Genomic DNA, 14,793 nt, shown 5'->3' with positions numbered 1-14,793 from the left:
AGAACTGCTGTCCAGTTGTTATATCTTGTTTTCTGATTACATTAGTCTCATTTGCAATGCAGTTGCACTCCCAAGACCTTTAGATGGCAGCACTGTATAACTATTTATGGTATGTTGTCAAACTAGAAAGTAGCTTTTTTCCAGGAAAACAAATGTGTTAGGTTGCACCCTACAAAGTGTCAATACTGTAAGAATTGTCCTCATAACACAAAACTGTAAATTCTAACTATAATCTTAGTTTTTGTTTCCTTTACCAAATTCCAAGGTGTGGAAATCGCCATGTAAAACCGCTCATGCTAATAATAGCCTGTCAATGGCAAATCCTATGTAAATTAGCAATAAGCTAGCGCGTTTTGGAAGAGTGTCGCATTACTTTGCGTTTGAGCTGTTTTTTATTAAGCACACTTTGTTGGTGTTGAAAATGGCAATGTGACTTAGAGGGAGTTTGGCTGAGTCCAGCCTGAGTGCTGCTTGAGTGATTGTTTACGTGAGCCCGTGTTTAGCCTGAAACCGGACATGACCTCACATGCAACAAAGGTATCGAACTATTGCACCGTTTGATTTTATGTAAATTGATAATACCGAGGGAATTCGGTCATTACCTACAAAAATACTGATTTCGGTAGCCAACCCTACCAGTTAGTGTGAGGGAAGGGGACAGTGACACAAGATTTTTATGACAAAGCGTTGCAAAATATTTATATTTTTTGAAAACCTTTGCTGTTTTTTCCATTCCTTTTTGCATAGTCATTTTTTTGCTTGATTGCCAAAGATGCCGAGGATGTCATTAGGGAAGTAAACAAGGTAGGCCGTTCTTATACTCTTGATATTCAGTGTTTTATGTGTACAATATTTCATGTACATTCTGGGTGTTTTATTCATTAAAAACTTGTCAAATACAATTCTGTTTTGGAGGTGGCTTGTCATTTCACACAAGATAACACTTTCAGCTTGAAGTCATGCAAAACAAGAATTAAATTATCTTAAGCCTTTACCATGTCCGGAATGTGAAAATCTAAAATATTTTGTCAAATTTCAACAGAATGAATGAATAAATAACATTGCTCTTTATTAAAACACAATATTTTATGGAAATGACAGCAAATTTAAGAGAATAAAATAACACAATTCAACTGATCTTCTGTTGATGCTAGTAGTGGAAATGTATACACATCTGCTCTGTGTGACAGTGGGTGTGGGTACGATTCCTGGTCAGGATGGGAAGGTGAACATTGAGCAGAATCATCATGATTGCTGTGCTGTGGCGACCTCTCATGGGAAAAATACTGAAAGACATTTTCAGATTTAATTCTGTTGATTGTTATTTTGCACTCCAACATGAATTATTTGATCATGTTTTTATTACAACGTGTTCTCATTGCTCCAAGACATGTGTCTAATTAAATACAGGTTTCAGTCAAATAGTAAAACCTGTTTTTCACATTGTCACATCGATGACATCTATTAAACAAGACAAGAAGCAAGGAAATAAACAGAGACATAATTCAATTTTGCTCAATATGAGGAAAAACTTGTCGACCCGTAACCTCTTACAGTGTCACCCACGCTCTCACGGAAAAAGGTTCACATCTCTTCTTTTATTTGGATATACCCCGTTTACATATCAACAGCTGTTTCTAAAGGAATGTGAGGGGGGGGTGTAAACAGCCCTTGTTTTTGGTCACAGTAACACAAAAGTAAAAGATGCCTCAGGCTTGTACTGCTCCTGGATTGAGCTTGGGCAAGTCTTGGATCACAATAGATAACCCCTCCCGTTTCCTCCCATCTTACACAGCGGAATTCCAAGCCTTTGGCTTGGTGCAACAAATACAGCTTTTCGTCTGTTCGAAATCCCTGCCGATTTTTACCCAATCAACAGTATTCAGGGGGTGTCATAATGACGGTGCCTTTAGCGCCCTCTACATCCTGTATAGACAGTTTGCAAGCCCAGTTATATGTTGCAAATGGCTGTGCAGTACGCACATGAAATATTGCAAGACATATTTGATCAACAGCCATACAGGTCACACTGAGGGTGGCCGTGAAAAAAACTTTAAAACTGTTATAAATATGTGCCAGACTATGAACCCACACCAAACAAGAATGTCAAACACATTTCAGGAGAACATCCGCACCGTAATACAACATAAACACAACAGAACAAATACCCAGAATCCCATGCAGCCCTAACTCTTCCGGGCTTCAATATACACACCCCCGCTACCACCAACCCCCCACCCTCCCTACTTGAGTCGGTTGAGGTGGTGTATGTAGCCCGGGAGAGTTAAGGCTGCAAGGTGTTCTGGGTATTTGCTCTCTTGTGTTTAAGTTGTGTTAGGATGCGGATGTTCTCCCAAAATGTGTTTGTCATTCTTGTTTGATGTGGGTTCAAAGTGTGGCGCATATTTGTAACAGTGTTAAAGTTATTTATACGGCCACCCTCAGTGTGACCTGTATGGTTGTTGACCAAGTACGTCTTGCAGCCTCTAAGATTGTTCTGCACAAGTCTCACACAACATGATACAAAGCTGTCACTATGGTTGTGTGATGTAAAAGCGTGCGCGATGATAAGTTGTACAGTAGTCCACTGATTGAGAGTACTCGAACCCCTGGGGTACGTGAAGATATGCCAAGGGACAGGTAAGATTTATTAAAAATATTCTAAAAAAATAGCAGTGATTCATAAATACTTTATAAATATATTTAATGGATAATACTTCAACAAAATATGAATGTAAGTTCATAAACTGTGAAAAGAAATGCAACTATGCAATATTCAGTATTGACAGCTAGATTTTTGTGGACATGTTCCATAAATATTGATGTTAAAGAATTAAGTTAATGAATCCAGATGGATCTCTATTACAATCCCCAAGGGGGGGGGGGGGGGGGGGGAGGTTGCCCACATATGCGGTCCTCTCCAAGGTTTCTCATAGTCACTACCGCTGACGTCCCACTGGGTTGAGTTTTTCCTTGCCCGTATGTGGGCCCTACAGAGGATGCCATTGTGGTTTGTGCAGCCCTTTGAGACACTTGCGATTTAGGGCTATATAAATAAACATTGATTGATTGAAATCTGGAGGTAATGATGGACTCAGACTTGAACTTTAACAGCCGCATTAAGTCAATATCATCAGCAGCTTTTACCACCTGAAACACATTGCCAACATCAGAGGAATAATGTCTGAATCAGACTTAGAAAGACTAAGTCTTTGTCTCCAGCAGTTTGGACTACTGTAATGGTCTTTTCACTGGGCTCTCTAAACCAACTGTAAAGCAACTGCAGTACACCCAGAATGCTGCTGCTCAAGTCCCGACTTGAACCAGGAAATATGAGCATATTAGTCTGTATCAGTCCTGGCTTCCTGTTGCTCCACAGGTCTCCTTGTGTACGAGTCCTTTCATGGTCTTGTGCCAAAGTACATCTCTGACATGTTAGAACCGCATGAACCATCTCCAGCTCTGAGAACCTTGTTTTATGAATATTCTTCTTTTATTTTTAAGTATTTTTCATGGTTCTTGCATTTTATTTTTGCCTTCTTGTCATTTTCTGTAAAGCACTTTGAATTGTGCTCTATAAATAAACTGGCCTTCCCTACTTGTTTTCAGAATAAAAAACTTATTTCCAGCTTGAAAGGCACTGCTCATTTCAAGATATAGAGATGCTGATTGGAGATATCTTCATTCAAGATGTCTTATCAAGTCAAATGTTTGACTAGTTTCAAGTAGTTGTTCAATGAATAGGTTAGGGTTCAGTTGAAAAAAAAACAGCTGATGAGGAAGTTTAGCTGCAAACTTGACACAGCAGTTGTGGTTGTCAGGTCACGTGATTTCCCAGAAAAGCCACTCAAGCATCTACCTGACGTGGCCACAAGGGGCGCTCTCTAGTAAAGGTGACCAGAGTGCTGTCTAGAGAGAGTGGACAACCAAACAACAGGCACCATGTTGGGGACCAACTGAGTCATTTTGATGTTAGTTTTCCTGAAAATGACTCGAATTATTATTGTACTTCTGCTCATTAACTTACAAAGTATATTTTAATGGCAATTTTGCATCCATATTTGATGCACTCGGCCGCTACATTCATGCAGTGTTTAGTCACCAGCAGGCTTCTAACACACTCCCGCTGGCACAATGTACGTCAGCAAATACAGAACCACCAAAAAAAACATTTTTCCTAATTCCTAATTTCCTAACCAACAATCATGGAGAAATTGTGACTTTTATCTGAAGTACATCAATTGTGGTGTCTGCTTCCAATGTATTGTTTGTAATCACTGCGCTATATGCCTGTCATTTTACTCTGGATTTTTTAAATAATTTACATAAGGTTTTGTTTGAGCAAAAATGCATGGCTCCCTGATTTTATGATCACCATATTAACTTGAATATTAAATTAATGTTACTTTTTATATATCCATCCATTTTCTACCACTTATTCCCTTTGGGGTCGCTGGTGCCTATCTCAGCTACAGTCGGGCGGATGGAGGGGTACACCCTGGACAAGTCGCCACCTCATCGCAGGGCCAACACAGATAGACAGACAACATTCACACTCCCATTCACACACTAGGGCCAATTTAGTGTTGCCAATCAACCTATCCCCAGGTGCATGTCTTTGGAGGTGGGAGGAAGCCGGAGTACCCGGAGGGAACCCACGCATTCACGTGAAGGACATGCAAACTCCACACAGAAAGATCCCAAGCCCGGGATTGAACCCTGACTGCTCAGGACCTTCGTATTGTGAGGCAGACGCACTAACCCCTCTCCCACCGTGAAGCCCTGCTACATGTCCTTTGTTCCTCAAATCTACCATAGATGGATTTTGTAGCCACTTTGTTTTGATCACTCTGTTCTAGGGATAGCAAAGAAAACTAATTAAATAAAGTCTGAGTCAATTGTCACGCTTCTGCACCTGAGTCCTCATTTTCGCCCAGACCTAAACACTAGCATGTTTTCTGGGACTGCTCTGCCATAAAGGACTATTGGAAAGAGATACACCAAGCTCTACAGGATATTTTCAAATGACCCCTTGAAAGTAAGACTCTGTTTTTCAGACATGTACCTCAGGATTGGCTGAAAAAAAGAGAAATACTTCATTAATATCCTACTAGTGGCTTGTAAAAAGAGCATCACCAGGAAATGGATATTACAGGAGGGCCCAACTTTGAAGCTATGGATGGAAATCACAATGGACATTTATAAAACAGAGAAGATAACGGCTTTTATAGTGAATTATATTTACATAGCGCTTTTTCTCTAGTGACTTTTATTGATTATGATTTTATTTAACCCCGGGCTTCACAGTGGCAAAGGGGTTAGATAGATAGATGGATAGATAGATAGATAGATAGATAGATAGATAGATAGATAGATAGATAGATAGATAGATAGATAGATAGATAGATAGATAGATGGATGGATGGATGGATGGATGGATGGATGGATGGATGGATGGATGGATGGATGGATGGATGGATGGATGGATGGATGGATGGATGGATGGATGGATGGATGGATGGATGGATGGATGGATGGATGGATGGATGGATGGATGGATGGATGGATGGATGGATGGATGGATGGATAGATAGATAGATAGATAGATAGATAGATAGATAGATAGATAGATAGATAGATAGATAGTACTTTATTGATTCCTTCAGGAGAGTTCCTTCAGGAAAATTAAAATTCCAGCAGCAGTGTACAGAGTTGAAATCAATTTAAAAAAAAAAAAAAAAGTAAATAATGGGGGTTTAAAAGGAAACAAAATAGACAAGTATTACAAAACGAATAAAAACAATACCCCCCGCCCCCCGTCCCAGAGAGGAGTTGTACAGTCGAATGGCGTGTGGGACAAAGGAGTTCTTGAGTCTATTAGTCCTGCACTTGGGATGAAGCAGTCTAGCACTGAACAGGCTCCTCTGGCTACTGATAACGCTATGCAGAAGGTGACTGGCATCATCCAGGATGCTCACTAGTTTGTCAACAGTCCTCTTCTCTGCCACCGTCACCAGTGAGTCCAGTTTCATTCCGATTGTAGAACCGGCCCGCCTGATCAGTTTCTCAAGTCTGGAGCTGTCCTTCTTAGATGTACTGCCCCCCCAGCACACTACCATGTAGAACTGTAGTGCGTCTGCCTCATAATACGAAGGTCCAGAGTAGTCTGGGGCTCAATCCCGGGCTCGGGCTCTTTCTGTGTGGAGTTTGCATGTCCTCCCTGTGAATTTGTGGGTTACCTCCGGGTACTCCGGCTTCCTCCCACTTCCAAAGACATGCACCTGGGGATAGGTTGATTGGCAACACTAAATTGGCCCTAGTGTATGAATGTGAGTGTGAATGTTGTCTGTCTATCTGTGTTGGCTCTGCGATGAGGTGGCTACTTGTCCAGGGTGTACCTCGCCTTCCGCCCGATTGTAGCTGAGATAGGCACCATGCAGCGCCCCCCGCAACCCCAAAGGGAATAGGTGGTGGAAAATGGATGGATGGATGGATTTTATTTGAGAAATTTACGTTATACTTGGAATACTGGGTTGATTATGTCACGCCCCATAAGCCTGATTTTATTATTTTGTAAATAGTGATTAAACTAGTTAAAAAAAAGTAGATGACTACCTATAAGTCAATATTTTTTGTTCTATTTATTTATTTACTATCTGTTTATATTATTTATTGTTATTATTATTACGTTTGTCCGTTTTTGTTTGCTGTTTTCCTGTGAGTGTTTTGCTGGGTTTCAGCAGTTTTTGTTTTCATAGTTCTCTGTTGCTCTTGGTTTTTGTTCTTTTATCAATAAATATCCCCTTTTTTTTTTTACTGCTCGGTGCCACCTCTTTCATCTGCATTATAAAAATTACTAAAGGATTTTATGTACCATTCCCAATTTCCAGTTTTTGGTTAATTCTTGTGAAATATCCACTGTCATGTTACTCTTTATAATTAATTAATTCGTAAATTAGGAAAATATTTACTGGGTCCTGCTGCTCGTTCACTTTTTGTGGTGTCATTTTGCTACCTGTAAAGGAACGTATTTGATTTTAAATATATAAATAATTATCCATATTGGCAGCCATAGTGATTCATTTATTCAGCAGAGCAATAAAACTTGGATCTAAAAAAAAAAGTAAACACAAATGTTGTCTTCTTCGCTGATAAAACATGATAGCAACATGCATCAATAAAGTACCATCTATCAATCTGCTAGCTCACAATCGCCCCCACTTCTCAGTGTGGCGAGTTGGAGTACTACAGGAAGCACTCTAATACAGTGCTTAAATCTGTATATTTAGTGTTATTATCAAGGAAAAATGAGATCACTTTTATTTTAAACATCAATGCTAAGGTTTTGTCCAGTAGTGGACCGATAACGTCTGATGATGACGATGATGATGATGATTTATCTGTGCAAGTGAACAAATGAATCCACAAGGACAACAACCCTTTCCACAGTAGACTACAAACACATCAGAAACATGAATCTTAGAAGCCCACAATATATTTGAAGAAGACTTCAGGATTGAAAGTGAAGATGTGAGGTGAAATAAGTACAAATACAGCAATAAAAACAACCAACTCCACTCACGATGGCTCTAAAGTTCAGTGATGTGTTGCTAACTTCAGCCTTTTTATTCTTTGTTGATGTTTTGCAGTAGTTAACACCCAAGATGTAAAGATGCTGCTAATCTACCAGAGTCCACTTAAAGGGGAACATTATCACAATTTCAAAAGGGTTAAAAACAATAAAAATCAGTTCCCAGTGGCTTGTTGTATTTTTTGAAGTTTTTTTCAAAATTTTACACCTCCCGGAATATCCCTAAAGCTTTAAAGTGCCTTATTTCCACTATCTTCGAAACCACTATCCATTTCCCTGTGACGTCATACAGTGCTGCCAAGACAAACAACATGGCGGTTACCACAGCAAGATATAGCGACATTAGCTCGGATTCAGACTCGGTTTTCAGCGGCTTAAGCGATTCAACAGATTACGCATGTATTGAAACAGATGGTCGGACTATGGAGGCAGATAGCGAAAACGAAATTGAAGAAGAAATCGAAGCTATTGAGCGAATAGCTATTGACGCTATTCGGCCATAGCGTGGGTGTACCTAATGAGGTGGCCAATAGCATGGCTGCCTTATTAGCATCCCCGGTAAAATTTGCAGACCAAACGATCAGGACTTACGCATCTTGTGACACTGGAGCAACTTAAATCTGTTGATTGGTAAGTGCTTGTTTCGCATTAAATGTGGGTATTTAGTTTCAAATGTACATACAGCTAGCGTAAATAGCATGTTAGCATCGATTAGCATAGCATGTTAGCATCGATTAGCATAGCATGTTAGCATCGATTAGCTGGCAGTCATGACGTGACCAAATATGTCTGATTAGTACATAAGTCAACAACATCAACAAAACTCACCTTTGTGATTTTGTTGACTTAATCGTTGCAAATGCATCTGCAGGTTATCCATACATCTCTGTGCCATGTCTGTCTTAGCATCGCCGGTCAAATGTGAAGACTCTGGTACATTCAATGGGGGTCTGGCGGCAGATTTCTTTCCAGTGGTGCAACTTGAATCCCTCCCTGTTAGTGTTGTTACACCCTCCGACAACACACCGATGAGGCATGATGTCTCCAGGGTTCCAAAAAATAGTCGAAAAAACGGAAAATAACAGAGCTGAGACCCGGTGTTTGTAATGTGAAAATGAATATGGAGGATGTGTTACTACCTCAGTGAGGTAGTTCCCATCAACGAGGAATTCCCAGTAAGCGCGAGTCATCAGCCCGCACTGATTAAGTCCCTTCCTTCAATGGTGAGGTCAAGAATCCTGATCACTTCTGTTATGCTGAGGAGACCAAAGTGGCGTGGGAGGAAGGAAGACTGTCGCTAAAAGACTGATAAACAGAAAGGCGTTTAATTTGCCAAAATTCACCCATTTAGATTTCGGAAATCGGTTAAAAAAATACATGGTCTTTTTTTCTGCAACATCAAGGTATATATTGACACTTGCATAGGTTTGGTGATAATGTTTCCCTTTAACCATTTTATTCATTCATACTTATTATTGGATAGTAACATCAATAAAAATGCAATGGAAAAAATTGCGTGAAAAAAAAAACCCAAGTGAAAATAATTAGATGATATCAAAAAAAGAGTAGCTACATTTGATATTCAATAAACGCACACAACTTAAAAAGTAATTCCAGAAAAACATATAACAGAAAAAGATGAGAAGCATTACATACATCAAATATATATTCATCTTTTTTTAAGTACATTTAGCACAATCACTGTTTAAGTGTTTTTAAATCCCTGCAGCTTACATGACTGTTACACACTTGTGTTTACTGACCTGATTCTTAAACTTGAATATTGTATCACACAAACGGTTTCTCTCCAGTGTGTGTTCTCATGTGTGTGGTCATGTTTTGCTTTGTGGTGAAACTCTTATTACAAACAGAGCACGGAAAAGGTTTCTCTCCACTATGTGTTCTCATGTGTAATATAATGTCATACTTAGTGTTAAATCTTTTAGCACAAGCGGGGCAAGCAAAAGGTTTCTCTCCAGTGTGTGTTCTCATGTGTGTGGTCATGTGCTGCTTTATGGAGTAACTCTTCTTACAAACAGAGCAAGTAAAAGGTTTCTCTCCCGTATGTGTTCTCATGTGTAATATAATTTCATACTTAGTGTTGAATCGTTTAGCACAAGCTGTGCAGGGAAAAGGTTTCTCTCCAGTGTGTGTGCTCATGTGTCTGGTCATGTTAAGCTTTGTGGAGAAACTCTTCTTACAAACAGAGCAAGTGAAAGGTTTCTCTCCATTATGTATTATCATGTGTCTTGTAAAATTATTCTTCCGTCTAAATGATTTTCCACATTCAGAGCAGTCAAAGTGTTTGTTGTTAGTGTGATGTCTCGTATCACCTTTAGAGTCATTTTTACTCTCCAAAGGTTTTTGGATGTGGTCACTGTGATCAGAAGAGTCTGACATCATGTGGTCCATGTCTGACAGTGCAGCAAAGATGCTGTCTGGTTCTGACTTTATATCTTCACAATGCTCTCCGTCAGCTTCTGTGATCCGTTGACTTACAAGCTCCGCCCCTCTGTTCTCCTCACTTTGACTGTGATGAAGCCGTAAGGACTGAGCTTCATCTTCATCATTAGCCTCCTCCAACTTTGGAAGCTGCTCCCACAGTTCCTCCTCTTCCTCTTTAATGTGGGAGGGGGCGTGTAGCTCATTCTGTCCCACACTGGAGCTCCACTCCTGCTGCTTAGAGGGAATCTCTTCTTGACTCTCTGCTGACACCTGCTGGACGTCTGCAGAACATAAAACACAAGCGAGGTGTTACTGACGTTTGCAGTATTCAAAATATTCACATGTGAGGCAGGCCAAATAGACAGTGATGGGCAAGCTACCTGGAAAATGTAGTAAGCTAAGCTACAAGTTACTCTCAATTAAATTGTTCTTGTATTTCTACTCTTCTTGAGACACCAACAAGGAAAAATACCTTCCATATGAGGAAGTGTGAACAAGTTAGGACATACATCATGGTCCCAATACGGAAAACAAAGAGAAGGTCTCATTTGCACCCCTGGTGGTGAAACCTATGAAAATTAATGTGGTTCCAAAAAGGAGAAATGTTTCAAATTGACTGCGTGTCGGTTTAAAAAGTGCTCCCCTTCTGCACAGGGTCCAATGTCTGGCGGTGTTTTGGTTTCAAGCGGTAAGATGTTGAACATTTATGCTACAGAAGCGTTTCTACTAAAAAGTAGCACCACCGCTAATTTGTAGCATCGTTTGAAAAGTCACCCGCTAAAGAATGAAGATTGCTTCAAAATGTGAATTTCAACATCTCAGTTCAGTGCCACACCAACAAAATGCCGAAGCAACTATTTCCAGATCAACACCGTAGGACACACACTGTTTGATATGCAGCTCATTTTTATGTGACACTTATTGAAATATCTTTTGTGACATCATGCAAAAATTTGCACTTTATTTGTTTTAAACTATTGTAGTGGCATACTGTACAAAAAATATACTTTAATTTAGTGTTGTTTCGATACATCATCTTAGTGACATCATACACCAAAGTGCACTCAAAGCTTGTTTTATAAACCCCGTTTCCATATGAGTTGGGAAATTGTGTTAGATGTAAATATAAACGGAAGACAATGATTTGCAAATCCTTTTCAACCCATATTCAATTGAATACACAACAAAGACAAGATCTTTGATGTCCAAACTCATAAACTTCTTTTTTTTTTTTGCAAATAATAAGTAACTTAGAATTTCATGGCTGCAACACGTGCCAAAGTAGTTGGGAAAGGGCATGTTCACCAATGTGTCACATCACCTTTTCTTTTAACAACACTCAATAAATGTTTGGGAACTGAGGCAACTAATTGTTGAAGGTTTGAAAGTGGAATTCTTTCCCATTCTTGTTTCATGTAGAGCTTCAGTTGTTCAACAGTCCGGGGTCTCCGCTGTCGTATTTTACGCTTCATAATGCGCCACACATTTTCGATGGGTGACAGGTCTGGACTGCAGGCGCGCCAGGAAAGTACCTGCACTCTTTTTTTACGAAGCCACGCTGTTGTAACACGTGCTGAATGTGGCTTGGCATGGTCTTGCTGAAATAAGCAGGGGCGTCCATGAAAAAGACGGCGCTTAGATGTCAGCATATGTTGTTCCAAAACCTGTATATACCTTTCAGCATTAATGGTGCCTTCACAGATGTGTAAGTTACCCATGCCTTTGGCACTAATGCACCTCCATACCCTCACAGATGATGGCTTTTGAACTTTGCGTCGATAACAGTCTGGATGGTTCGCTTCCCCTTTGGTCCGGATGACACGATGTCGAATATTTCCAAAAACAATTTGAAATGTGGACTCGTCAGACCATAGAACACTTTTCCACTTTGCATCAGTCCATCTTAGATGATCACAGGCCCAGAGAAGCCAGCCACATTTCTGGATGTTGTTGATGAATGGCTTTCTCTTTGCATAGTAGGGCTTTAACTTGCACTTACAGATGTAGCGACGAACTGTATTTAGTGGCAGTGGTTTTCTGAAGTGTTCCTGAGCCCATGTGGTGATATCCTTTAGAGATTGATTTCGGTTTTTGATACAGTGCCGTCTGAGGGATCGAAGGTCACAGTCATTCAATGTTGGTTTCCGGCTATGTCGCTTACGTGGAGTGATTTCTCCAGATTCTCTGAACCTTTTAATGATATTATGGACCGTAGATGTTGAAATCCCTAAATTTCTTGCAATTGTTGTTCTTAAATTGTTTGACTATTTGTTCACGCAGTTGTGGACAAAGAGGTGTACCTCACCCTATTCTTTCTTTTCAAAGACTGAGCATTTTTTGGTAAGCTGTTTTATACCCAAACATGGCACCCACCTGTTCCCAATTAGCCTGCACACCTGTGGGATGTTCAAAATAAGTGTTTGATGAGCATTCCTCAACTTTATCAGTATTTATTGCCACCTTTCCCAACTTCTTTACCATGTGTCACATTCTAAAGTTAAAGGGGAACATATCACAATTTCAGAAGGGTTGAAACCAATAAAAATCAGTTCCCAGTGGCTTATTTTATTTTACAAAGTTCTTCTAAAAATTGTACCTATCACGCAATATCCCGAAAAACAACTTCAAAGTGCCTGATTTTAACCGTCGTTATAGCCACCCGTCTATTGTCCTGTGACGTCACTTTGTGAAACCAACAAAAACAAATATGGCGGATAGCGCAGAAAGGTATGGCATAGTAGCTCGGATTCAGACTCGGATTTCAGCGCCGTAAGCTATTCAACAGATTACGCATGTATTGAAACGGATGGTTGGAGTGTGGATGCAGATAGCGAAAACGAAATTGAAGAAGAAACTGAAGCTATTGAGCCATATCACGACAGACAGCGGCAACCAGGACGCCTTCTAATCGCCTTCTAATCAACGATTGCATCTTTTGACCATTGGTAAGTGTTTGTTTGGCATTAAATGTGCGTGGAGGGAAAGGCTGGATGCAAATATAGCTACAAATGAGGCATAATGATGCAATATGTACATACAGCTAGCCTAAATAGCATGTTAGCATCGATTAGCTTGCAGTAATGCCGTGAGCAAATATGTTTGATTAGCACATAAGTCAATAACATCAACAAAACTCACCTTTGTGATTTCTTTGACTTTATCGTTGGAAATGCATTTGCTTTGAGTGTCGCAGGATATCCAAAAATTCTTGCCATCTCTGTCGTTGCATAGCTGTTGTCAGTAAAATGTGCGTCCAATTTCTTGCCACTTTCGCATCTTTTGGCCACTAGTGTTGTTACACCCTCTGACAACACACTGATGAGGCATAATGTCTCCAAGGTACGGAAAACAGTCGAAAAAACGGAAAATAACAGAGCTGATTTGACTTGCTGCGTGTAATGTGCTTGAGAAAATGGCGGATTGCTTCACGTTTTGACGTCACAACGCTCCGACAGCGAACAATTGAAAAGGCGTTCACATCGCCAAATTCACCCTTTTAGAGTTCGGAAATCGGTTAAAAAAACATATGGTCTTTGTTCTGCAACATCAAGGTATATATTGACGCTTACATAGGTCTGGTGATAATGTTCCCATTTAATGATTGTTTGCAAAAAAAAAAAATGTTTATGAGTTTTAACATCAAATATGTTGTCTTTGTAGCATATTCAACTGAATATGGGTTGAAAATTATTTGTAAATCATTGTATTCCGTTCATATTTACATCCAACACAATTTCCCAACTCATATGGAAACGTGGTTTGTAAAATGTCTGACAATCTTGCACTTTCTGTTTTGAAAAGACATGAATGTTTGTGCCACTGCTTAATAACTGTTTAATAAATACAGTTTTGGTCAATTGACTTAGTTGTGATTTCCCTCATGAAGTTTAAAATGAGTATATATTAATGCAGTGTGAACAAGAATAATTAAATGTAGACATATATAATCATCATACTGCTGTGATTATATGCATCAAGGCTAAGGAAAAATATCGAGATATATATCGTGTATTGTGACATGTCCTAAAAATATCGAGATATTAATAAAAGGCCATATCGCCCAGCCCTAGATTTCACTATGTGAAGCGCTCTGAGTCACTAGAGAAAATAACTAAATAAATATACTTCACTTCACTTAAAAGGAAACCACAATTTTTTTTAATTTTGCCTATCAAAAACGCATGTTTTTTTCTTGTTTTATGCATTCTAAATAGTAAATAGTCTGCTTACAATAGATGTTATTAGAGTCACATTATTCTGCTTACAAAGAACTTAAAACATATCCAAACACCTCCATTAAGGTTTTATGTACATGCAGTAGGTATATATTGGTAGGTTGGTAATTCATGGCATCCTGCCAGCTGCTATGCTGACAGTTATTTTAGTACCTGTCATTAAAGACAAGGCTGGTAAGGTAGGGACTATGGACTGTGGACAATTATCAACCTATCGCCCGAGCCAGCATGTTATCTAAAGTAGTGGAAAGTGTGATATTATACAGAGTTGGGGATCTTATTTGCAACGCAGACAAACAACTTGGCTTTAAGAGCAAGTACAGCACTGACTTGTGTATTTATGCTTTAAAAGAAGCAGTAGAAAAATAGAGGGCGCAGGGCCCTACAATGTTGGTAGGGTTTATTGATGCATCTAAGGCATTTGACAGAGTCAACCATCTCAAACTCTTTACCAATCTGAAGCATAGGGGTGTTCTGGGTATATTCTGGCATATTGGTACAACAGGCAGCAGAGCAGGTAAA

General features: G+C 39.6%; 2 protein-coding genes across 4 annotated transcripts in view; one reads left to right on the top strand and one right to left on the bottom strand.

Moving 5' to 3' along the window:
* The window catches only part of LOC133545393 (zinc finger protein 501-like), a 399,721-nt gene that overhangs the window by 168,900 nt on the left and 216,028 nt on the right, over positions 1-14,793 (top strand). The gene's annotated exons all lie outside the window — the stretch shown is intronic.
* LOC133545460 (gastrula zinc finger protein XlCGF52.1-like) overlaps positions 8,665-14,793 on the bottom strand; it is a 119,192-nt gene continuing 113,063 nt past the window's right edge. Inside the window, exon 3 of one of the 3 annotated variants that reach the window (XM_061891075.1) lies at positions 8,665-10,317. In XM_061891075.1, coding sequence (XP_061747059.1) covers positions 10,087-10,317 — 231 coding nt within the window. In that variant the 3' untranslated portion in view covers positions 8,665-10,086. The remainder of the gene's footprint in view (positions 10,318-14,793) is intronic. The other 2 variants (XM_061891077.1, XM_061891074.1) reach the window with 2 other exon arrangements.

This window comes from Nerophis ophidion, linkage group LG28 (genome assembly GCF_033978795.1).
Source record: "Nerophis ophidion isolate RoL-2023_Sa linkage group LG28, RoL_Noph_v1.0, whole genome shotgun sequence".
Taxonomy (NCBI): Eukaryota; Metazoa; Chordata; class Actinopteri; order Syngnathiformes; family Syngnathidae; genus Nerophis; species Nerophis ophidion.
This window is presented reverse-complemented; position numbering and strand designations above follow the sequence as displayed.